Source organism: Nycticebus coucang, chromosome 6 (assembly GCF_027406575.1).
Source record: "Nycticebus coucang isolate mNycCou1 chromosome 6, mNycCou1.pri, whole genome shotgun sequence".
NCBI classification, from domain to species: Eukaryota; Metazoa; Chordata; class Mammalia; order Primates; family Lorisidae; genus Nycticebus; species Nycticebus coucang.
The window spans coordinates 44,382,781-44,407,326 of record NC_069785.1 but is presented as its reverse complement, the minus strand read 5'-3'; the positions used below and the strand labels follow the sequence as shown (position 1 = coordinate 44,407,326).

The window sequence follows — 24,546 nt, the reverse complement described above, 5'->3', positions numbered from 1 at the left end:
TAATATAACTAAAATGCCATTTGTTTATCCATGTATCCATCCAAAATTATTTACTGACCAACCTACCTTGTGCCCAGCACTGTGTTAGGTACGGGGTATACATGAGTGAACGGAAAAGACATAATTTCTGCCCTCATGGATCTTACAGCCTACTTGGCTTATAAAAATTTAATGTGTCTAATAGTAAAACAAATTTTACTATTTTGTGGGCTCTTTACCAAGATGAAAAAAAACAACAAAGAAAAAAAGCATATCACAGGCAAATAAATTACAAAAGAGGCAGGAGAGAAGGAAAGCCTCAGGGACAGGAACAGATCTGGGAGGAAACAAATGGAAACTCGGATTATTATTATAGCATCATTTTTTTTTTTACAAAGTATAATTCAAGGATAAGGGTCTTATATGGGATCTGTGTTAAGGAGGTTTTGTTGTTGAAGAACCGAAAAGATCCCACAAAGTAATTTGATGGGATAAACACAAGATATCATCAGAAGCAGCATGAAAACAAAAACCTCTTTTTCTCTCCTCTAGCCTAGCACGCTTGGCACCCACATAGTCTGTTTTGCAAGTTCACCTCCTAGGACTACCACATGCTTTATATAGTAGGTATGTGAAGTTGTAGCAAAAGAAATAATCACAGAACACTCTGGGAAATAGTGTTGAAGAAATATAGTACATAGTCACAATATTATGCTTATAGTGACAATAGATCAGGAGTAAAAACTTGTGGGGCTAACTTGGAAAGAGAGCCAGTTCCTCTTAATGAGAGTGTACAGTTTTGTTGGAATCAACTTGAGAAACTTTTGTCAGCAGAAATGTTCAACAGGACCACTTATATAGCTGCTTCTCAGGTTTTTTTTTTTTTTTTTTTTTTTTTGTAGAGACAGAGTCTTACTTTATCGCCCACGGTAGAGTGCCGGGGCGTCACACAGTTTACAGCAACCTCCAACTCCTGGGCTTAGGCGATTCTCTTGTCTCAGCCTCCCGAGTAGCTGGGACTACAGGCATCCACCACAATGCTTGGCTATTTTTTTGTTGCAGTTTGGCCGGGGCTGGGTTCGAACCCACCACCCTTGGTATATGGGGCTGGTGCCCTACCCACTGAGCCACAGGTGCTGCCCTGCTTCTCAGGCTTTTATTTGGTAGGGGAATCTTGGTAAAGAGCCCACAACTTCAGAACTCCAAATTATTGGAGAAACCAAGAAGGAAGATCATCATTCATGAACAATCTGGAGAAAAGCCTGGTTACTGTCCTAACAATAATGACAAGTATAGTTGCATAGAATAGTGGCCCCTCAAAAAGATACATTCACTTCATAATCCTTGAAAAGAGTGCCTTCCATGGTCACAGAGTTGGTTATGTTAAAGGTCTTGAGATAAAGAGATTATCCCAGATTTTTTTTTCTTTTGAGAAGTCTTACTTTGTTGCCCTTGATAGAGTGCTGTGATATCATAGCTCACAGCAACCTCAAACTCTTGGGCTCAAGTGATTCTCTTGTCTCAGCTGCTTGAGTAACTGGGACTACAAGTACCCACCATAATGTCTGACTATTTTTACAGACTGGGTCTCGCTCTTGCTCAGGCTGGTCTCTAACCTATGAGCTCAGGCAATCCACCTGCCTTGGCCTCCCAGAGTGCTAGGATTACATGCATGAGCCACTGCACCCAGCCTCAGAGATTATCCCAGATTATCCAGGTGGGCCTTAAATGCCACCACAAGAGACTGAAGAAGAGACAGGTACACACAGAGGAGAAAGCAATGTAAAGATGCAGGTGAGACGTGGCTACAAACCAAGGAATACGAAGGCTTGCCAGTAGTCCCCAGAAACTAGGAGAACATGGAACAGATTCTCCCTCACAGCTTCCAGAAGGACCTCTCCCCACCCCATCAACATTTTGATTTTGGACTTCAGGCCTCCAGACTGTGAGCTTTGTGATAATCTGTCACAGCAGTCTCAGGAGATTAACAGAACAACCAAACATGTGAAGCTAGGTTGAGAGAGACCGTGGGTGCTGCATGAGGCTTCACAGTGTTGCCATCTTAGAGCCTGACAGGTACTCTGAGCAGTGGATGTGGCCTGGCTCAGCTACCTCCCCACGTCCCTGACAGTCCAGAACTACCTGACATGGCCCAACACCAGCTCAGATTCCTCCATGGCTCCTCCCCCTGCCCGCTGAAGCCTGGGGTGATGTTCCAGTGCTCAAGGACTCTCTCTTGGGTCTGTCTCCTTCCTGCTCTCCATTGTATACCCTTCCTCCCGAGGCTGGTACCCCAGGATTCCACTCTGGCTCTTCTGGCTCATTTGGATATATCTGGGGTTTGCCTCTGGGGTTTGTCACTCTTAGTACCCAGGGCTCTCTGCTCTGCGGACTGTGGGTTAGTCCTGCCTCGAGCCCTGTGCTCTGCCTCGGGTTAGTGCCCTGGGCTCCAGTAGGTCCAGGATGATACCTTGTACAGTGACAGTAATTAATGAATAAAATAGCAGAAGAAGCTGGAGGAGGGAATAGATAGAAGTCACTGCTACTTTTTACCCACTTTGGTGAGTGTCTTGAGACCAACTTTTGGTACCAAAAACTCGGGAGGCAGGTAGCCAGAATCAAAGAGCAAAGTCTTCTTATATTTATATTTCCCCCACAGAGTTTGATATTTCATAGTAGACTAACTATTTCTTTCTACCCCAAGCCTCAGTGTTTGTAAGGGGTCATACAGGTCAAAGTGGGAAGATAAAAAAATCATTCTGATCTTCCGAGGAGTCATCACCTACTCATCTTTCTCCCTGCCTCTTCTGTAAGTTCTCAACCTCTAAGGACTGTGGTCACAACTTATAAGAATCATCAGCAGCTACAGCCATTTGGGCTGTGGTCACAACTGCATGATGAAATCTCTTTCCTGGAAGAAATTAACAATTAGGGACATGAGACATGTGAGACGTGAGGCTGTCACTCCTCTTACCTCATTTGATCCTGGCAGAAACACGTCAACTGTGGTGACTTTCGGTTCTGTGACCGGATGAACCAATAAAGCACTTCCTAAAAAATGGAGAAGTAAAGTGGAATATCATCGTAGAGGTCTGAAAGACCTTTCCCTTTAATTGAGTGCTAGCTATTGTGGTTTTCTTTTGTAGAGACAGAGTCTCATTGTACCGCCCTCGGTAGAGTGCCGTGGCGTCACACAGCTCACAGCAACCTCTAACTCTTGGGCTTACGCGATTCTCCTGCCTCAGCCTCCCGAGTAGCTGGGACTACAGGCACCCGCCACAATGCCCAGCTATTTTTTTGTTGCAGTTTGGCCGGGGCTGGGTTTGAACCCACCATCCTTGGCATATGGGGCCGGCGCCCTACTCACTGAGCCACAGGCACTGCCCAGCTATTGTGGTTTTAAAGATTACTTGATAATGAACTTTAGAAAGGCAGAGACTGTGGTAATTTGGACCAATGATTCATAAGAGAGATGCATTGTTAGAAAGAGGACATCTATCATTAATCTATTTATGGCATACTGAGATTATAGGAAGGGACCCTGGCACAGTTCATTAGTCTCATTTTGTGCTAAGCTGCTATTGTGCCCGTAGCCTGAAAGTACCCTGTTCCTCTCCAAGTGCTTTGGTGTTTGCTGAGAGTAACACTGATGCTGATGAGCCCACAACTGTTATCCACAAGTGTGGGCAGTGGGGGTACTCAAGAGCCTCTTGTTTGGGAAATTATTATCAGGAATGCCGTAGTTTTTAAAAAAGCAATCTGGATTATTAATGTCGCTTTGACCTTGGCACACACATATGTAAATTCCATCCATTTATGAATTTGCTCTTTTATTTAGTAAATATTTATTTACAGAGTGCCTACTGAATTCTGGGCACTGTGTTAGGCTCTAGGATACAGCGGCTAATAAAACAAGCACGGTCCCTGCCCTCGTGGAGTTTAATGTCAGTGAAGACAATTATTAAAAATTAACAACACGGGCGGCGCCTGTGGCTCAGTCGGTAAGGCGCCAGCCCCATATACCGAGGGTGACGGGTTCAAACCCGGCCCCGGCCAAACTGCAACCAAAAAATAGCCGGACGTTGTGGCGGGCGCCTGTAGTCCCAGCTACTCGGGAGGCTGAGGCAAGAGAATTGCTTAAGCCCAGGAGTTGGAGGTTGCTGTGAGCCGTGTGAGGCCACGGCACTCTACCGAGGGCCATAAAAGTGAGACCCTGTCTCTACAAAAAAAAAAAAAAAAAAAAAAAATTAACAACAAAGGACGGCACCTGTGGCTCAAAGGAGTAGGGCGCTGGCCCCGTATGCCAGAGGTGGCGGGTTCAAACCAGCCCCGGCCAAAAACTCCAAAAAAAAAAAATAATAATAATAATGACAAATCAGAGTTAAATACCAAAAGAAGGAACAGTATAAAATGGAATGAAAGTTACACAACACCAGGGCCTGGCTTTAGTTAGTAGTCAGGGAAGTTTCTCCAAAGCTATTCAACTATTCAACTGAAACCTAATGATAAGTGGAGATTTAAAGAGCTAAGGTTTTTTTTGTGGGTTTTTTTCCTCCCTCGTTTTGAGGTTTCTTTTTTTTTTTGTAGAGACAGAGTTTCTTATGGCCCTTGGTAGAGTGCCATGGCATCACAGTTCACAGCAACCTCCAACTCCTGGGCTTAAGCTATTCTCTTTCCTCAGCCTCCCGAGTAGCTGGGCATTTTGAGGTTTCTAATGTTAGAAATAGGATTCACTTTTTGGGCAACTCTATGTTTAGCCTGGCTTCTTGGGCCCTGTTCCTAAGATGATAAAAATCTCCATATTCTGGACTTGATAGTTAATCCTTATTAAGGAAGAGGTGAACCAAAGCAAAACCCTGTTTTATTGCACATGAAATAAACTCTTCTGGTTCTTTACAACAACCATCTGGTCAACTTTTTTTTCTACTTCCCTTCCTTGTCGTGATCTCACAGACTTAGAGGAGTGGACCTAGAACAAGAATCCCAAATGACAGCCACATGGACTGATTTGAGGTTAACAAGAAACAATACTATGAGAAATGCTATATCACAACAGGATAGAGCTGTGATCCCACTGATGCATTAGAAATCTTGGTGAAAGATTTTATATTTTTGAGCTTTCTTGGGCTTAGGGACTTTTAGAGGGCTCTTACTCTAGAAAACATAGTAAAAATATACTTACAGTATCATAACTATAATTAATCAAGAAATTCTCACCCAGCATGTATTCATTTTCTATACCAAAAGTCTCTAATTCATCAGGGAACTCTATCCACAGAGGCCTGGGGAAAGAAAAAATTCTCATTTCAACATCATCAGATGTTTTATTGCAATCCAATCACTTACAGTTTAGTTCTTTTTTTTTTTTTTGAGACACAGTCTCACTATGTCACCCTGGGTAGAGTGCCGTGGCATCACAGCTCACAGCAACCTCCAGCTCTTGGGCTTAAGCGATTCTCTTGCCTCAGCCTCCCAAGTAGCTGGGACCACAGGTGTCTGCCACAACACCTGACTATTTTTTTGGTTGTCATTGTTGTTTCGGATTTGTTTTGGATTTATTATTGAATCCAGGCCTGGGCTGGATTCGAACCCATCAGCTCTGCTGTATGTGGCTGGAGCTACAGGAGCCGAGCTGCTTACATTTTAGTTTTATAACTATTCAAGGGAAACTAGAAAATGCCAAAGGGCCAAGACTCTTGTTCATATGGTTCAAGATTTTATGAGCAATTACTATGATTACTTCAAATTTTTCTTATGTCAAAGAGCTATCTATTAACTCAAATGTTCTAATGAAATAGTGAGGATTCTTTCCTTCTAATTATTCAGACCAAATACTACTCTAACAGGAAGAATCAGAGCTTTTGTGCAAGTCCAAAAGCCTAACACCTTTGATGTAAAACAAATTAAAGTGTTTGTAAAACCACAGTTTACAATGATGTTACAATTCTATGCCTGTCCTTCACTCTGTCCCTGCATTTCATACATCACCTAATCATTATTGATTTAAATGAAAAGAACTGTTTTTTCTTGTTTTCAACAACATCAATATTTTTGGAGGGTTGAAAAATTTCCATGTGTTCTTTTTCTTTGGATTGTTATTGTTGTACACAACTATCTAAGAAGCAGGTGGGCTCTTAAAAATAACAAAACTTTCATTATGTATGTATTTAGATATCAACTTAATGGTTCTAATTATTTCTCAATTTCATGTGAAAAGGCATTTTTTTAAATAGACGTTTTTAGTTTATTCACTAGCCTTTGTAATGATATACTCCTTTCCTACTAAATGCTGTTTTTGGCCGGGGCCGGGTTTGAACCCACCACCTCCGGTATAGGGGGCTGGCGCCCTACTCCTTGAGCCGCAGGTGCCACCTCCTACTAAATGCTAACAAAGCATGGTCTCTAAACCTGGCTGAGGTCTAGAATCAACGGGGAAACTTCTAACAAATACAGATCCCCGGGACCTACTCAAAGCGATCCCTAGGACCTTGAGCAGGCTGGGAGGTGTGGCCTTGGAATCTGGATTTTTAAAAAGCTTCCCATGTGATTCTGATCCAAGTCAAATTTAGGAACTGCTGATCTGGAAGTCTTGGTGTATTATATGTGTATTGTTCTCTAACTTAGAAAGTTGGTTTTTCATATTTTGCCTTCAAAATAGAATTAGCATATCATTTATACACTAGGAAAAATGCTCACTTCAAACTTGGAATGGTTTAGCCCTAAGGGTAGATAACATCTAAGACCGGCAGGGTAAGGTATTTTTCATGGAAGGTTAAATACTGAGATATTTCTTTGAAGTTTCTCTATTCTGTCTCCTGTTAAATATTAACGCTTTAGTCACACAGTGGCAGGGGATTCATCCAGTTTTTGTCTTCTGTGTTCACAACAGCCCTCAGCACCCTGCTCACAGATGGCACTAAATAAGCTGACTGCAATTTGCTTAAGTGCATAGCTTTTCTTCCTGTTTTCTTTTAGAATCCCTGTGTAGTCACAGCATTCTCTGATCAACAAGAGGATCTTCTGTTATCGACTGGTTGCTGGGGCCCCTCAGCGGATGAAGTTTTTGTACCTCATGACAGGTTGGGAGGTCACATGTGCCTGGTAGAACAGAGAATACCAATAGGGCAGGAGGGCATAGCGCTCTCTTATGGCTTCACGGATGAGCTGGGTGTGTTCCTCCCCGAACAGCCAGGGTTCCCGCCGCTTGGTATTCATGGTGGCATGACCACGGAAGAAGGGCTGGTAGGCTCCGGCTTGGTACCAACGCACTAGCAGCTCTGTCTCTGGATTCCCAACGAACCCACCTACATCCGCTGGTTAGGCAAAGAAAGGCCAAGTGAGGCAGCCAGGTTTTGAATCAATGATGCACATGGGTAACATAAGGCCTTTAAGACGGACAGGGGAAAGGACCTGCACATGCACTCAAAATGACGGAAGACTGTGGTCTCAAATATGGGAGCACATACTCCACAACTCAGCCCGTTCAGAGATCTGATAATATGCTCTTTAGATATTCTTTCTTATCAAAAGGTCAGAAGCTTTATTATTGCAAGATCTATATTCCTGTATATTCTTGAACCCAGATAATCCAGAAAATGCAAAACGCCTGATTAGATAAGACCGTGTGTGTGTGTGTGTGTGTGTGTGTGTATGTGTGTGTGTTGGGGAAGGGGGCTGGCAATTGATTTCCTTTGAAAGCAACAGCTGAACTAAGATAAAAATAGAACTAAAGAGAAGCAGATAGTCAGAATTAGAGGTTTAGCTAGAATTTCATGCTGAGCCCTTGAACTCCATTTCACACCACAAGAATACATATATATAAAAAGTGATATCAAGTTGCTTCTATGCCTACAGAAAACAAGCAGCTGGAAATACAGCCATGGTGGGCACCTTCCTGATAGAGATCTTTTATCTGCAGGGAAGGCAGTCCATCAGAAAATCTTATTTTAACTAAATTTATCTTTTCTAAGAGCATATCTTTTTATTTAAACACAGATAAAACATGTCATAGAATTTTAAATCTGCTGAGAAGAAAGAACTTCTGTAAGGCTGATTTCTGGTTTGCTAAATTCTTTGTAGTTCTATTTTTCTCACATTCAAGAAGAAAAGATACGTGTCAGGAAGAGAAGCTCAATTTTCAAGAGCGCCTAAGGAGGAAGCGATAAGAGGATGAGGGTCTTACAAGAAGCCCTCTGGATCCTTTTTTGATAATTGATTTCATGTCCTCAGTACAGACAAAGACACAAATAGCTCTGCAGTGTCCCATTCATTCTCCTCTCTAGTCTTCTCCCCTTCACTTTCTTGTATTTTCTCTTTCCCATATTTATCCTTCCCCAAAACAGTAATAAGAAAGGATTTGTGACCAGTATCAATGAAAACACCCTTGCTTCTTTTGCACTTCATGCCTCAGAACAGGATTCATCTTACCTCCACAAAAAGAGATTCCGGTAACGCTGAGAGTGAGTAACATCGGGATGGAAATTTTCAGGTAACTCCACTCTGCTATGTTGTCACCCGTCCATACGGCACCTTTGCTCACCAGTAACAAGGTATTTAAAAAAATCACAAATCAGCTCATGAATTCAATTTCATATTTAGGTTTCTTATTTGTATTGATAAAAGACAATAAAAAAGAAAACAGATTTCTCACCTTAAAATAAATGCTTATTTTCTGTAATGAAAATGTATTGATTTTCTAATGTGACAAAGTCATTAGAATCCACAAAACATGGATTCTGTGAAAATGTTCTGAGATTACTCTTGCACTTACTTTTAATCTGATTATAGGAGGAACATTTTAAAAAATCAACTTTGAGATATAATTTATATATAATAACTATACCTATTTTAAGTGAAGAGTTTGATGAGTTTTGAAATATGTGTACATCCATGTAACCACCACCATAGGCAAGGCATAGAATATTTCTGTAACCATAAAAGTTTCCTTGGGCTTCTTTGCAGTCAGTAACCACCCCCTTCACTTAAGCCAATTATTGATTTGATTTCTGCAAGTACAGATTAGCTCCTTCTAGAATTTCAGATAAATAAAAATATAGTATGTACTCTTTTGTGTTCTAGCTTTTTTTTTTTTTTTTTTTTTGTAGAGACAGAGTTTCACTTTATTGCCCTCGGTAGAGTGCCGTGGCGTCACACAGCTCACAGCAACCTCCAACTCCTGGGCCTAGGTGATTCTCCTGCCTCAGCCTCCCGAGTAGCTGGGACTACAGGCGCCTGCCACAACGCCCGGCTATTTTTTGTTGTTGTTGTTGCAGTTTGGCCGGGGCCGGGTTTGAACCTGCCACCCTCGGTATATGGGGCCAGCGCCCTGCTCACTGAGCCATAGGCGCCGCCCTGTGTTCTAGCTTTTTTTTTTGCTCAGTATAATGTTGTAGTTTACTCCTTTTTATTTGCTGGTTAGTATTCCATGAATTGTTTATCCATTCACCTATTAATAGATATATGGATTCTTTCCAAGATTTTGGCTATTATAGATAAAGGTTCTATGAACATTTGTGTACAGATTTTTGTGTGGCATATTTTCATTTCTCTTTGGATATATATGTGAGAGTGGATCTTATATTTGGTGTATGTTATTAAATACTTTAAGAAAATTTCAAACTGTTTAGCAAAGAGATTGTACCATTTCAAATTTTCAACAGCAATATATAAGAGCACCAGTCTTTTTAATTCCAGCCACTCTAATGGCTGCGTAGTGGTATCTCTGTGTGGTTTCAATTTATGTTAATATTTCCCTAATGACTACTCTCCATTTAGAGTAATTCTTTATATATTTATAGATGATCTACCTTGTGTAAAGTGTTGATTCAAATCTGCTCATTCTTTTTATTTTTTGAGACAAAGTCTTACTATGTTGCCCTTGGTAGAGTGCCATGGCATCACAGCTCACAGCAACCTCAAACTCTTGGGCTTAAGTGATTCTCTTGCCTCAGCCTCCCGAGTAGCTGGGACTACAGGTGCCCACCACAAAGCCCAGCTATTTTTTGGTTGTAGTTGTCATTGTTGTTTGGCAGGCCCGGGCTGGATTTGAATCTGCCAGCTCCGGTGTATGTAGCTGGCGCCGTAACCACTGTGCTACGGTTGCCGAGCTGAAATCTGCTCATTTTTTAAAGTATGTTGTCTATCTTCTTAATAAAAGTTGTAAAGTTCTTTATATAATCTGTATACAAATCCTTTGACAGATATGTTAAGTATATTACAAATATTTTCTCCCTGTCTGTGGCTTGTCTTTTCACTTTCTTACCAATGTTGTTAAAAGGGCAGAAATTTTAAATTTTTGTGAAATTTAATTTACCTTGTTTTTTCTTTTATGGTTCATGTTTTTTGTGTTCTGCTCAAGAAAACTTTGCCTATCCCAAAACCACAGAAATTTTGTTCTCTTCTAGGACTTTTATTATTTTTATTTTTAGCTTTTATAAGTTAGATTTATGATATATTCTGTTTTGAGCTCATTTTTGAATATGGTGGAAGGTAAGAGTGTAGGTTCATTTTTTTCCCCCATGTAAATATCTAGTTATTTCAGAACTGTTTATTGAAAAACTCATTTTCCCATTGGAAACTCCATTACAAATCAACTGATCACTTATGTGTTGGACTTTGTGGATTCTCTATTCTATTTCATTGATTTATACACCTATTTGAGAGAAGTGGTATGGTTCAGACAGGGCATAGTAATAGTAGCAACCCTAGCAATAGATAGCATTTAGCAATAGTAGCACTATAGGTAACATTTATTGAGGCCTTCCTGAGTCAGGTGTTATATCAAATACTTTGCTTGGATTGTCCAATTTAATCGTCACAACAATGCTATCAGGTAAATACATTTATTAACTCCATTTTCCAGATGAGGGAAATATGGCAACAGTAGATACATTATCTACCCTGAATTATACAGTTATTAAGTGGTAGAACTCAGGCAGTCTGATGCCAAAGTGTCTGTGGCCAGTGTTTTATTAACTTGTACGTGGTAAGAATTTGTGATGATAGATTATATACTACTGAAGAGATCCATAAAAGGAAAAAATCTTATTTTACTAAATCAAGATTACTCCTGAAGCATTTTTGTCTATTTTCTACCAAAATAGTTTTGGTAGTTATTTTTGTTTAATCTCTCATAGAAATTTTAGCTAGTCCTACATCTAGCAAAGAAAAATATTTTCAAGGGATTGTTCTTAAAAAAAAAAACAAAAACCCAATAATTTCTCCTAGTAATAATTTCAAGTGAGATATGTATCTATCTATATAATTAGAAATCCACATGATTTGGTGACATCTTATATATATATATATTTTTGAGACAGTCTCACTATGTTGCCCTCGGTAGAGTGCCATGGCGTCACAGCTCACTGCAACCTCCAACTCTTGGGCTTAAGTGATTCGCTAGCCTCAGCCTCCCAGGTAGCTGGGACTACAGGTGCCCACCACAATGCCCAAGTATTTCTTTTGTTGTTGTTGTTGCAGTTGTCATTGTTGTTTTACCTGGCCGGGGCTGGGTTCGAAACTGCCAGCCTCGGTGTATGTAGCTGGCGCCCAACCCACTGAGCTACGGGCGCTGCCTAAAGCTACCATTTCAAATGGCCTCATATCATATGGCTACACCACACTTTTGTAACTATTCCCTTATTGTCGTGTGTAGATTTCCTTCCCTCCCTCCCTCTCATCTTTCCTTCCGTTCCTCCTTCCTTCTTTCTCCCTCTTTTTTTTTTTTGTTTCATGCCCTGTGATGAGCATCCCGTACATGAATCTCTGTTTGAGATGATAATATTTTAGCCTTTTCCAGAGTACCACAGGGGCTTGTTTTCAGAGGTAGTGGGGGAGGCCTAACGACGTACACAGAGTAAGGGCTAGATTCTTCAATGTAGGACCTAAGCTCTTAGTTGTTTATGCAACACCAGGGGACTTAAAATAGCCTTCCTGCCACAGGATGGTTAAGTTGAGCTAGATCTGCATTAGCTAGTAAACTTGATCCAGTTATAGATGACCCTGACCACAAGCAACAGCCAGGTCTATTTTAAGCCACATTGCTAAGTACAACAGGTGGTTAATGGAATGTGTTAAAGGTATATTTCCCTGGTTTTGATAAATCAAAGACACAGGGTCATAGGTGACCACCCCAGCAAACTGAAGACTTTGAAGTTAATCTCTCTACAATTAAGTAGCCATTTCTTCTGTTGGAAAGAAGTATCAAACTTGATTAAAATTGCTTTACTTGGTCTTATAAGACAAACTGCATACTTCAGGGCCACATCATTGTCTTTAATCAAAGGCCTGACCTGGGCTGGGCACGGTGGCTCATGCGCCTGTAATCCCAGCACTTTGGGAGGCTGAGGCTGGCAGATGGCCTTAGCTCATGAGTTCGAGATCAGCCTGAGCTACAGCAAGACTATGCCTCTAAAAATAGCTGGACATTGTGGTAGGTGCCTATAGTCCCAGCTGCTTAGGAGCCTGAGGCAAGAGAATTGCTTGAGCCCAGGAGTCTGAGGTTGCTGTGAACTATGAAGCCATGGAACTCTACCAAGGGCGACGAAGTGAAACTGTCTCCAAAAAAAAAAAAAGGCCTGACCAATCCAATGGTTATAGAAAAGTAAGGCATCAAAACAATAGAAGCATATACCATAAACAATAAAAAAAAGAGGTTGCTAAGTTGTGTTTTTAGTCTGATATGAGATACTCCTTACCATATTTTTGTGATCCAGCAAAGAAAGAACGTGTTAGAACAAAGGGTCTTTCCTTCCCTGTAGATCGTTTTATCAGTCCTTCTGTGGTAGCCATTTGCTGTAAAGTCAAAGGAGAAGAATTTCAAAGAATGACTAGACTTGGGCATTGGGCAGATATCCCCAGTAAGTATCTAACATGCAAAAAGTAAATGGTAGGGAGGAATGTGAAATGGAAAATCTGAAAATACATTCATCAAAAAAATTCATGATTTAATGAAAATACTCTAAATTCCTCTGTTAAAAGAATGGGAAAAATGGGCGGTACCTTTGGCTCAGTGAGTAGGGCGCCAGCTCCACACACCGGCAGTGGCAGGTTCAAACCCAGCCTCGGCCAAAAAAAAAAAAAAACAATGGGAAAATTTCTTTGCTTAACAACAGCAATGAGGAAAAAAAATAATACAATAGCAATGAGACCAGGTGCGGTGGCTGACACCTATAATCCCAGCACTTTGGGAAGCTGAGGCCATGGCACCCTAGCCTAGGCAACAAAATGAGATTCTGTCTCAAAAAAAAAAGGAATGAAGTAATAGTAAACACTAAGCTAGCATTTATGTGGTGCTTACAATAGTAAACATTTTATTATATTTTTTCATATAATATACACAACCACCTCTGAGATACACAGTTTTCATTGGTAAAAAAATCTGTGATTCAGAGAGGTTAAGTTACTGGCCTAGGCCCACAAAAGAAAATTCTCTGACTAGAGCAGCTTGCAGATATTATAGTAACAGGTTGCAAGGAAGTAAACATACTAACTGGAAACGGTGCTACATCTAGCCTGTTGCTCCCATTGGAGAATACCTACCGGTGGGAGGGCCATAGCAATATAGTCGTATTTTCAAAATAACAAAGAACTCATGGGTAAAAATTAGGACAAATGACAGCCAAATCTTTTGGATATAATTGAAAAATAAAAGACAATTCTACCACTTTTATTTAGAAAGCTAAATACATAAGGAAGGCTTTCTACATTTAAAAAATATATGTAGGTTCCAAATCTTGCTCCCCTGGTATGAATGTAAGACTTGCTATATTTAGATATTTGTGAAATTTTAAAACATTTGGTTTAATTACTTTCATTTACATATTTATACACTGCCTACGTCAATAAAAGTTTGAAGTAGTGAGTGCCATTTACTTCTGGCTACTATTAAGGTAGATGTTTCTATGTTGTCATTCCATAATATTTAAAAATTCATCGGGTTCATTATGGAAGGAAAAGAAACAGAGAAGTAAAAACCTTGGACTGGCTGGGTGCTGTGGCTCACACCCGTAATCCTAGCACTGTGGAAGGCTAAGGTAGGTGGATTGCCTGAGCTTAGGAGTTTGAGACCAGACTGAGCAAAAACAAGACTCCATCTCTACTGAAAATAGAAAAATTAGTGGGGCATTGTGGTAGCTGCCTGTAGCTACTCAGGAGGCTGAGGCAAAAGGATTGCTCAAGCCTTTGAGGTTGTAGTGAGCTATGATGCGACAGCACTCTACCCAGGGCGACAGAGACTCTGACTCAAAAAAAAAAAAATAAAATAAATAAAAGCCTTGGGTGGGTGTAGTAGCTCATGCCTGTAATCCCAGCACTTTGAGAGGCCAAGATGGAAGGACTGATTGAAGACCAGAGTTTGAGACTAGCCTGGGCAATGTAGTGAGATCCTCTTTAAACACACACACATACACACACACAGATGCAGTCTTGTATAGGCTACTACCTAAGACTCATTACAATTGCCAGAAAAGACACACAAAGAGAAATGAACAGTACAGTATAGCTATTAAAAAGCAAACAACTTTTATCCCAAAAGACAGGCCACGTGAGTCCAGCTGCTTTCTCTTTGAATATTTTACCTGATAAAAACCATAGATATTATGAAGTTCTCTGTGCTCCCAGTTGCCATGATGAATGGCATCCTTCTGCATGGTTTGCTCTGGCCCTCTAAAGACAGAGGGCTCATTCATGTCATTCCATATGAAGAGTATGTCTGTAGATCCCTAGGAAGTAAATCTGGGTCATGATAATATTACGACATTGATGATGTGTCTATGACAGCTGCCCCCACACCCCATTCCTACCCCATTTAATATATTTACTTATTATGTTTGTTATCTATGCTCTGTCCTTTGCTCCACTGTCAGACTATAAGCTCCATAGAGCAGGGAATTTTGTCTGTTTTGGACATAATAGATACCTCGGACAGTACCTGGACCACAGAAAGTTCTTAATAAATATTTGTTGATAATGAAAGAATGCTAAACTGTATAGTCTGTGAAATTTATATTGTCCAGCAGGTTCACTCTAAGATGTCCCTGGAGAACCCCCCTACAAGAAAGCTTGTGAATGTTCATGATTAGGCTCCTTATCATCCCTCACCGGCTACAACTCCTAACTAAGGGCCATTATACCCACCCATGACAAGATTCTGTCTTCTAATGCTTTGAAAGGCTTGACAGCTAAGACACCAGTCTGTTAGGGTGATCTATACTTTGTGTTCCACATAAAATTATTCAATTTAGAGTGGGACGGGGCATGAGTCATCTTGTGAACATGGAGCTGAAATTCCTTTTATAGAATCCTTGGTCTCTCAGCATTTGACTGAATAGCTACAATGACAGGGAGCCCTTCGCACAGGTCTTCCATTATTTTCTGAAGTCGTTCTTCGCAGGCCCCATCTACCTTGCCTTCTGTGACACAAGGAATACATCTTCTGCCTCGCCCACACAAGAGAGAGTCTTTCAAATACCTAGAGGTGGCTTACTTGTTTTCTTTTGATTCGTTACCTTCAATTATTTCTAAACATGTGTACTTCTCTGAACAAGGCTACACGGTTTCCCAATATTTAACTGCCTTAACTGTCCTTAAGGGATTGGCAAACTTTTTTGGTCAAGAGCCAGATAGTAAATATTTCCAACTTTGCAGGCCATGAGGTCTCTTTTTCAATTACTCATCTCTGCCACAGTGGTGTGAAAGCAACCACAGACAACAAGAGAATGGATAGGCAAGGCCAGATTTGGCCCGAGGCTTATCTATCCCTGCTGTGAGTTGTTCACTAGTCTCTGACTACAGAGTGCCCAGAAACTAGAGTTGATTAGTAAAGAGCTGGGTTTAGGAGACAGAAAGACCCAAGTTCAAATTTGATTCCATCACTTACTAAATGGAGGACCTTGGCAAGTTTGTAAACTTCCGTATACCTCAATTTCCTCATCTGTGGGACCAGATTTAATTATACTCCAACGTCAGAGGGTTATTGTGAAGATAAGTGGTAGAATGCACATGAAGTACTTGGCACATGGCAAGTACCAGTTTGCACCAGGTACCATCGTCACCATCAGGAATCATCACAATTGACTGAATGACCTCCAGATGTGGTAGCTCCAATTCTCTCTGTGGTTCTTACAATATTTTTTAGCAATTGATTTGTCTTTATGCTTCAGTTTTAATGACATATATTTGTAAGATATTTTCACATGTATCATCACCTCTAAGTAATAGCCACAGAATTCTACCTTATAAAACCATACATAATCATTTGAAAATATAATAAATCTCTTTTATAAAGTACTTTGATGTATCACACAGTCCATTATCCTACAGGTCAAAATCACAGCTTTTATACCCTTGGTAACATACACGGCACGTCTTCCAGCACCACCAGAGTCTGTAATGTGGTGGCCATCTTTTCCTTTTCATATAAACATTAGATATCAAGAGCCACACAATGAAGCAGAATAGTTCTGTCCAATCACTTTTTTCCCTTTTTTCACACTTTCAAGTAACTAGAAAAGATCAAAAGAACTAAAACCAACCTGGTAAGCAGGAAAAGCAAAAAGACTTGAATACCACTCTCTGACCTCGGGATTGGTGAAATCCAGGTAAGAGGAGAGACCTGTGGAAGCAGAATAGCAGACAGCCTGTTAGGAGCATCGCCTCATGGGAAGATGTAAAGAAGACATCAGCAGTGAGAGCTGGGAAATCGACGGGCACCTTCACACAAATGAAAGCTGATAGAGGTCTGGTATGAAGCGAATAAAGGCATTCCTGGGCTACAGTGACAATCACCAGGCCTTTCAACACCAGAGGGCCAGGAATGCAATGAACAAGCATCAGATGGAGTCTGTCCCTCACTAACGGCCTAAGACAACCCAAGTAAGAACAGCAAACATCCTACAGTGGCCCCTTGGCTCTTAAAGAGAAATGTATTCACGTGGTATAAGGGAAAAAAAGAAACATGAGGTTTCTCTACAGTGCATGGATTTATGCTAGAATGCTAGGGTATAGTGGCTTTAATAACTTTTGAAACGAAAAATTCATAGTTTCCAGAGGCTGCTCAGTTTATTCCTAAAAGGCTGGGAGTCAAAACTATGGGCAAAGACAAATCACAAGGGAAGAACCTATGGGACCCCCTTTTTTCTTTCTCCCTCTCCCCTTTTCTCATTCTCTCACTCTTTATCTCTATCTACTTAGAGAAACAGCACGCCACTGAGGTTTGGTTATTTTTCATTCATTCAATTATTGATTGATAAATGTATACGAAGCATATTACACTAGGTGTTATGAAAGATATAAAAGAAGGCAGTACCATATCTTTCTTAAATTAGGTGCTTAAGACGTAGCTGGAGGAGCAAGCGAGATCTACAAGAATGAGAATGATGGCCACACAGAATTCCTCACTCGGGACTAAGTGGAAACGGGAAGTGCACAAAGCAATTTCATACCAGGCCAGCACACGCCTTCAAAGTCTGCCCCTTCACGGCTCCTCACAAAGAACCCCTGTTCTTTGGCCTTAGCATACACTGAGTAGTCAGGATCAATTTTGATGTGGGGGTCACTGATGACCACAAGCTGTTAGGACACAAAAGCGTGAAGATCTCATTAGTTTTATAAGAGACATATGTTCACCTATATAGTCATTTATATGTTTCTGCCATAGTTGTGGGATTCACATTTTACTCAGAAACAACTATTAACTAGTATTGAAATGTTTCAGACAGTTGTCTGAAACCTTTTATGTGCCTATGAAAATTTCAGTTGATATCAAAACCAGGCCAATGCTTTTATAATTGCCTAACCAATTATATTTTGCTGCCTAACCAATACATGTTCTTCAGACAGCATTTCGTAAGCTTCTGTCCATGCTGCTGGATGTTGGAGCCTGTACATAAAGGATTAAGTAGGCAGGAAGCTTGCTCCCTAGACCAGCGGTTCTCAACTTCTAGGTTGTGACCCACAGGAACTGTATTAAAGGGCAGCGGCATTAGAAAGGTTGAGAAGCACTGCCCTAGACATTTAGAGGTTATGATAAGAGTGATACAAGCAAACATTAATGAAACAAACAGAATAACATGTTAAAAACAAAACTCTTACATGCCCAGTGACACAGGCATGTTAGAAAAGCTGGGAGCCATAGCTCTGAGACTCCAGCATCTCTCCCAGCCTTTATACCACCATTTCCACCTAATCTAGGGCCTCAATACCACTTTATTTGGCTAGAACAACCTTCTAATCCTTCTTCCTCATCTCTATTCCTTTTCTTAAAATTATCATGTTCTAGGCTGGGTGTGGTGGCTCATACGTATAATCCCAGTACTCCGGGAGGCGGAGGCGGGTGGATTGCTTGACCTCAGGGGTTCAAGACCAGCTTGAGCAATAGTGAGATCCTTTCTCTACTAAAAACAGAAAAACCAGCCAGGCGTCATGGCAGACTCCTGTAGTCCCAGTACTCAGGATGAGGCAAGGGCATCACTTGAGCCCACGAGTTCAGGGTTGCTGTGAGCTAGGATGCCATAGCACTCTGCCTAGGGCACAGAGTAAGACTCTGTCTCAAAAAAAAAAAAAAAAAAAAAAATTAGCATGTTCTTTTTTTTTTGCAGTTTTTGGCCAGGGCTGGGTTTGAACCCACCACCTCTGGTATATGGGGCCAGTGCCCTACTCCTTTGAGCCACAGGCGCCACCCTTAACATGTTCTTTTTTAGAAACAGAGTCTACGTTGCCTAGGCTGGTCTCACAATCCTGGCTCGAATTAATCCTTCCACTTTGGTCTCCTAAGTAACTGGGACTACAGACGTGGGCCACAGAAATGGCCCTCATCTCTATTTCAATCCATCCTATATATTGACTCCATTGCTCAAAATTTTTTGAATTTTAAATTGTGGTTAAATACACATAATGTAAGATTTACCATTTTGGCCATTTTCAAGTGTACACTTCAGTAGTATTGAGTATGTACATTCACATTATTTTGCAATTGATCTCCAGAACTCTTTTCATCTTGTGAAACTAAAACTCTATACCCATTAAACAATGATTCCCCATTCCCTCCTTCCAGCTCCTGGCAACTACCACTCTATTTTCTCTCTCTATGAATCTGACTACTTCATTTACTTCAGATTAGTGGAATCCTGCAGCATTTGGTCTTACTGTGACCGGTTGATTTAATTTAACATACGTCCTCAAGGTTCATCCATATTGCAGCATGTATTAGGATGTCCTTCTGTATGTTTACACTACATTTCGTTTATCTGTCCATGGACACATGGGTTGCTTCCACCTTTTGGCTACGGTGACTAATGTTGCTATGAACATGGGTGTGCAAATATCTGTTCAAGTTCCTGCTTTGGTATATACCCAAAAGGAGAATTGCTAGATCATACGGTAATTCTATCTTTAATTTTTTTTGAGGAACTGCCATACTATTTTCCACAGCAGCAGCACTGTTTTATTTATTTATTTATTTTAAGATAAAATAAACTTTATTCACAAACATTACCTCAAAGTTAAAAATGAGGGAAGTGTCTACTACAAAGGAATTATGAGAAAGAGGCACAGTTTTCTGACCAACAAAATTGCAAAATTGCAATTGCAAATTCTGACCAACATTGCACAAATGTTCCAATTTCTCTATATCCTTGTTAATACTACTTGTCATTTTCTCGTTTTTTTTTTTTTTTTTTAATAGTAGCCACCTTAATGGTGTAAAGTGGTATTTCATTGTTGTTTTGATTTGTATTTTCCTAATGTTTAGTAATGCTGAGTATCTTTTCATGTGCTGGTTTTATTTTCTTTGCAGAAATGTCTATTCAAGTTCTTTGCCCATTTTTTAATTGTTTGTGTTGTTGTTATATATTCTGGATATTAACCCCTTATTAAAAAAACTTGTAAGGTCTCCAAATGCATAGAAAGCAGTCTATGACAAGGTCCTAACCTTTCTGGTCCCAACCTTTAAGTCCCCACTACTTAAACCTTCACATGCCTGTTTTTTTGCCAAACGATCTGGTGCACTGTTTCCAACACTCTGTGATGCTCCATCCTCTGGCTCCATTGCCCTCTTCCCCTATCTCCAGCTTCTCTACTAGTTAGAGACCCCTCCTTTAGGGCTGATCTAAAATGCACCCCCAGGATGTCATCGGGACTCTAGGAAGTTGCACACGGATATCAAATGTCTAACATTGGCAAAAAACAAATTCAGAGGGAAGAAGTCCTGGAATGTATTTCACACAGCCAGCCAAAAAACCTTCAAGGCTAAAAACAAAGGAAAAACCACTTACCCCTAATCTTAAGAAGATAAATATTATGAATGATGAAAAAGTTAACAGGGTAAATAAAGCTTTTGTAAATGTAGAAAAGGAATGTGCACACTTATCAAAAGGCCTTTCTCTTGAACCTGTGCAGAAAGAATTGATTCCTCTGTGGCGTCATGAAAGTGAACCAGTTAATGTTGATGAAGCTACAAGATTAATGGCTCAGTTGTAATACAGTGGTGATGCATCTAATTCCCCCAAAGAACAATAAATTAAATGTTTTATACAAAATAAATAAATAAATAAAATAAAGTGTGGTGAAGTCCCTGTTGTAGTTGTGCCCCTCACCCAGGAGATGTGCCATATACCTTACATTGTGCCCACTAGGTGGGACACACTAATTGCCTCCTCTCCTCCTCTCTCTTCTCTCTCCCCCTCACTCCCCCACTTGAATTTAATTGTGTTATTCTCTTATGACCATCTTTTCACCATTCATTTTCTCTGTTATTCCAGGTGCATTTACACTTCAAGGTACTACTTTCACAGCCATTTGCTATCAGATAGTTTTCCTCCACTAATGTGCCAGGGTGGGTTCAAAAAATTTGAAAACCTTTGTGGTTAAAAAGGTTCAGAAGTGTTTGTTTATTTTACCTTACGTCTTTTGCTCCTGAGCAGCTCTTGCATCCTTTTGGGGTTTGGGAATCTTTCTTTGTCCCAGGTAAAGTACCTCTTCCCCTCAGTGTGCTCTATGTCCAACCACATGACGTCGTAAGGGATGTCATGCTCATCAAATCCTGCATCCACTGCTTTCACGTCCTGTTCATCTTCATAGTTCCAGCGGCACTGGTGGTACCCCAGGGAGAAGAGAGGGGGCATGGCCTGGGCGCCTAAAAGAGGAAGATGACAACTGAGTCACCTGTCACCACGATGATCATTATTTGTTTAATAAGCATTGCCTGAATGTCTACAGGCAGCTTCGTACTTAAAATATCAAGGAGAAGAAAGCACAGGCCCGGCCGTGGAGGAAGTGACAATGTGGCTGATGAGACCAGCATGTAAATAAACTGCTCTGCCGTGAGGTCTAACTGCTAGTGTGATCAGAGGTTAATACATTCTGACTGCACAAACAGTGGAACGTTGAAAGGCTTCACAGAAGAGTTAACACTTGGTTTGGGCCTGGAAGAGTAAGTATGAGTATACCATAGAGTAAGTAGGAAGAAGAAATAAAGCATTCCAGGCACAGGGAATAGACAAGACGCAGAGGCAGAGATGTATATAATAGGCTTTTTAAATATTAAAAATAAACATCCAGGGTGTCACAGTGTGAGCGAGACCACCAGAAGAAAAATGCACACAGAGGCGGTGCCTGTAGCTCAGTTGGCAAGGTGCCGGCTGCATACACCGAGGGTGGCAGGTTTGAACCCGGCCCGGGCCTGCTAAACAACATGACAACTGCAACCAAAAAATAGCTGGGCGTTGTGGTGGGTGCCTATAGTCCCAGCTACTTGGGAGGCTGAGGCAAGAGAATAGCTGAAGCCCAAGAGTTTGAGGTTGCTGTGATGCGGTGGCACTCGATGGAGGGCGACAAAGTGAGACTCTGCCTCAAAAAAAAAAAGGATTGTCAGGAAATTATTATCAAAATGTTTACTGATATCATGAAGGACTTCAAGTCAGCCACACGCATTTATCTCCTTCTCTTCCTAAAGTCCCACTAAAATCAAGAGTTAAGAAAAGAAAAAAGGGCTGGGCAAGGTGGCTCACATCTGTAATTCTAGCACTTTGGGAGGCTGAGGTGGGAAGACCTCTTGAGCTCAGGAGTTTAAGACCAGCCTGAGCTTGAGTGAGACCCCATCTCCACTAAAAATAGAAAAATTCACTGGGCATGGTGATGGGCACCTATAGACCCATCTAATCGAGAGGCTGAGGCAGAAGGATTGCTGGAGCCCAGGAGTTTGAGGTTGTTATGCACTATAATGGTGTCATGGCATGTTAGCCAGGGCAACAGAGTGATTCTGTCTAAAAAAAAGAAAAAAAAAAAAAAGGAAAAGAAAAGAAAAAAAGACATAAAGCCACAAAACTGAAAAGAATGGAAGAGTATGGAAGGTGGTTGGCAGGGGAGGGGACAGGAACAACTGAGCAAAGCCTAGGATTACAGATTTTTTTGATTTTGGGATATTTGCATAATACTAACTGGTTGAAACTCAGTCTTTTTCTCTTAAGACTTTCAACCGATTAGACTCAAAGCCTACTCATTTAAATGTTAATCATATCTACAAATATCTTCACAGTGACATCAAGACTGGTATTTAACTAAGTATCTGGTTATCATGGCCTAGCCAAGTTGACACATACAATTAGCTATTACACGGGGTCATATGGTAATTCCATGTTTAACTTTTTTAGGAATACCTGTTTCCACAGTGGTTGAACCATTTTACATTTCTACCAGTAATGTATGAGGTTCTAATTTCTCCACATCTCATCAAACTTACCCTTTTCCATTTCTGTGATTTAGCTATCCTAGGGAATGTGAAACAGCATCTCACTGAGGCTTTGATTGACATTCTCTTAATTACTAATAATGTTGAGAATCTTTTCATGTGCTTGCCGCCTGTGTATATATTTTCTCTGGAGAAATGTCTATTCAAGTCTTTTGCTCATTTTAGAATTGAGTTGCGTCTTTTTGCTCTTATTTTCTTTTTGAAAGATTTGGCAAAGTTTTTTCTTCCTTCCATTTCCATTTTTATAGAGTAGATGCAGATTTGCTTAGAATAAAGCTGATTTTAAAAGCACAAAAGACAGTATTAAATTCAGCCACTCAGAGTTATGAAGAGTAAAGGATACTGAGTAGGCCCCTTGACAGAAGACTGATCACCTAGTAGTCAGAGGCTGAAGTCTTACGTGCAAATTGCAAAAGCAAGAACAGTTTAGTGCTTGCTATTTAGAATTCTTGGGTAAGTTGTTTATAAATTCCACAGAATGCACAAAAGATATTAACTAACAGTGATGATATATGGGAAGAGAGGATATATAACAGAATTAGAAAAATATATATCACAGAATTAGAAACTGGTGCTTCCACAAGCAAATACCTGTAAGGTGAGAGTATTGCTTGAAGATGTCAGAAGGTGTAGGTCCTGCCAGCAGAAAAACATCAATGATTCCACTCTCTGACATCCAGTGGACGTGAGTTCGAGATCTGACCTTTTGCTTAGCAGCCACGGACCCCATCTGGGTCTGTGAGTACTAGAAAATGAATGGAATGAAAATTTGAGAAATTTCCCTCTAACCTAAGACCTACATCCATTCATATGTGAGTTCCTTTAGTGGACATTACTGACGTTTACCTATTACACTGCAAAGCCTTTTTTGGCAGAGAACTGCCACCACAAAGACAAGAGCTATGCTTACATAGCAGTGGTTATGTTTCTTTTGTAAGTGTGACATGCAGCCACGATCCATAGCTCACCTCTACTGCAGGCTCTGTATTGATTTCCACTAGTGTTTCTGAGGCATTCAGCCAGAAAATGCCTATAGTCCTGCCCAGTTTGTGGGCCAGGAGATAAGGTATTGAACCATAAATGCCCATTTTGTCATGTATTTTATATCCATAGACATCCAGGTTATAAAGACGGTAAGCATCTCCATCACTGAAACACAGAAGGGATTATCACCAACTGTCATCACACGTGAATTACTGATGAACAGAACAGCTCCAACTCTCCCCTGAAAACACTTAGGTCCCATGCATCTTTCAGAGCTCAACTCCTGCCACTTCTCTAAGGCTTTCCTGACCCAATCTGGGTGAATGTGATCTTCCTCCTTTGATTCCTTTGGCACCCCTACCTGAGAAAATTAGCACATATGATCTCATTTTAAATTTCCTTTCTTTCCTTTTTTTTTTTTTTTTTAAGAGAAAATCTCACTCTGTCACCCTGGGTAGAGTGCCATGGCACCATAGCTCACAGCAACCTCAGTCTCTTGGGCTCAGGCGATCCTATTGCGTCAGCCTCACAAGAAGCTGGGACTATAGGCACCTGCCACAATGCCCACCTAGTTTTTCTATTTTTAGTAGAGATAGGGGTTCCTGTCTTGCTCAGGTTGGTCTCAAATGGGTGAGCTCAAGTGATATACCCGCCTCAGCCTCCCAGGGTGCTAGGATTACAGGGGTGAGCCACCATGCCCGGCCCCACTGACAAATTTTGTGAGTATTTCTCTACCGCTACAACAAAAGGAGAGTGTCCTAACAGACTTCCACAGTGCATAGCAGAGAGACAGCGAGAACTGACTTGGGAGTAGGGAGAACAGAGGCCGGGCTGGTGTG

At 40.8% G+C, this 24,546-nt stretch overlaps 1 protein-coding gene and 1 pseudogene across 4 annotated transcripts in view; one reads left to right on the top strand and one right to left on the bottom strand.

Moving 5' to 3' along the window:
- The window catches only part of GANC (glucosidase alpha, neutral C), a 75,088-nt gene that overhangs the window by 16,793 nt on the left and 33,749 nt on the right, over positions 1-24,546 (bottom strand). For all 4 annotated transcript variants that reach the window (XM_053593624.1, XM_053593623.1, XM_053593625.1 and 1 more), the window contains 11 exons: positions 23,692-23,872; positions 23,315-23,468; positions 20,874-21,109; positions 17,421-17,547; positions 16,512-16,591; positions 14,556-14,699; positions 12,675-12,771; positions 8,407-8,508; positions 7,049-7,292; positions 5,197-5,261; positions 2,954-3,030 (listed from right to left, as the gene is read on the bottom strand). In XM_053593624.1, the coding sequence (XP_053449599.1) occupies positions 2,954-3,030; positions 5,197-5,261; positions 7,049-7,292; positions 8,407-8,508; positions 12,675-12,771; positions 14,556-14,699; positions 16,512-16,591; positions 17,421-17,547; positions 20,874-21,109; positions 23,315-23,468; positions 23,692-23,872 (1,507 nt within the window). The remainder of the gene's footprint in view (positions 1-2,953; positions 3,031-5,196; positions 5,262-7,048; positions 7,293-8,406; positions 8,509-12,674; positions 12,772-14,555; positions 14,700-16,511; positions 16,592-17,420; positions 17,548-20,873; positions 21,110-23,314; positions 23,469-23,691; positions 23,873-24,546) is intronic.
- On the top strand, positions 19,286-20,454 carry LOC128587667 (ribosomal biogenesis factor-like; annotated as a pseudogene).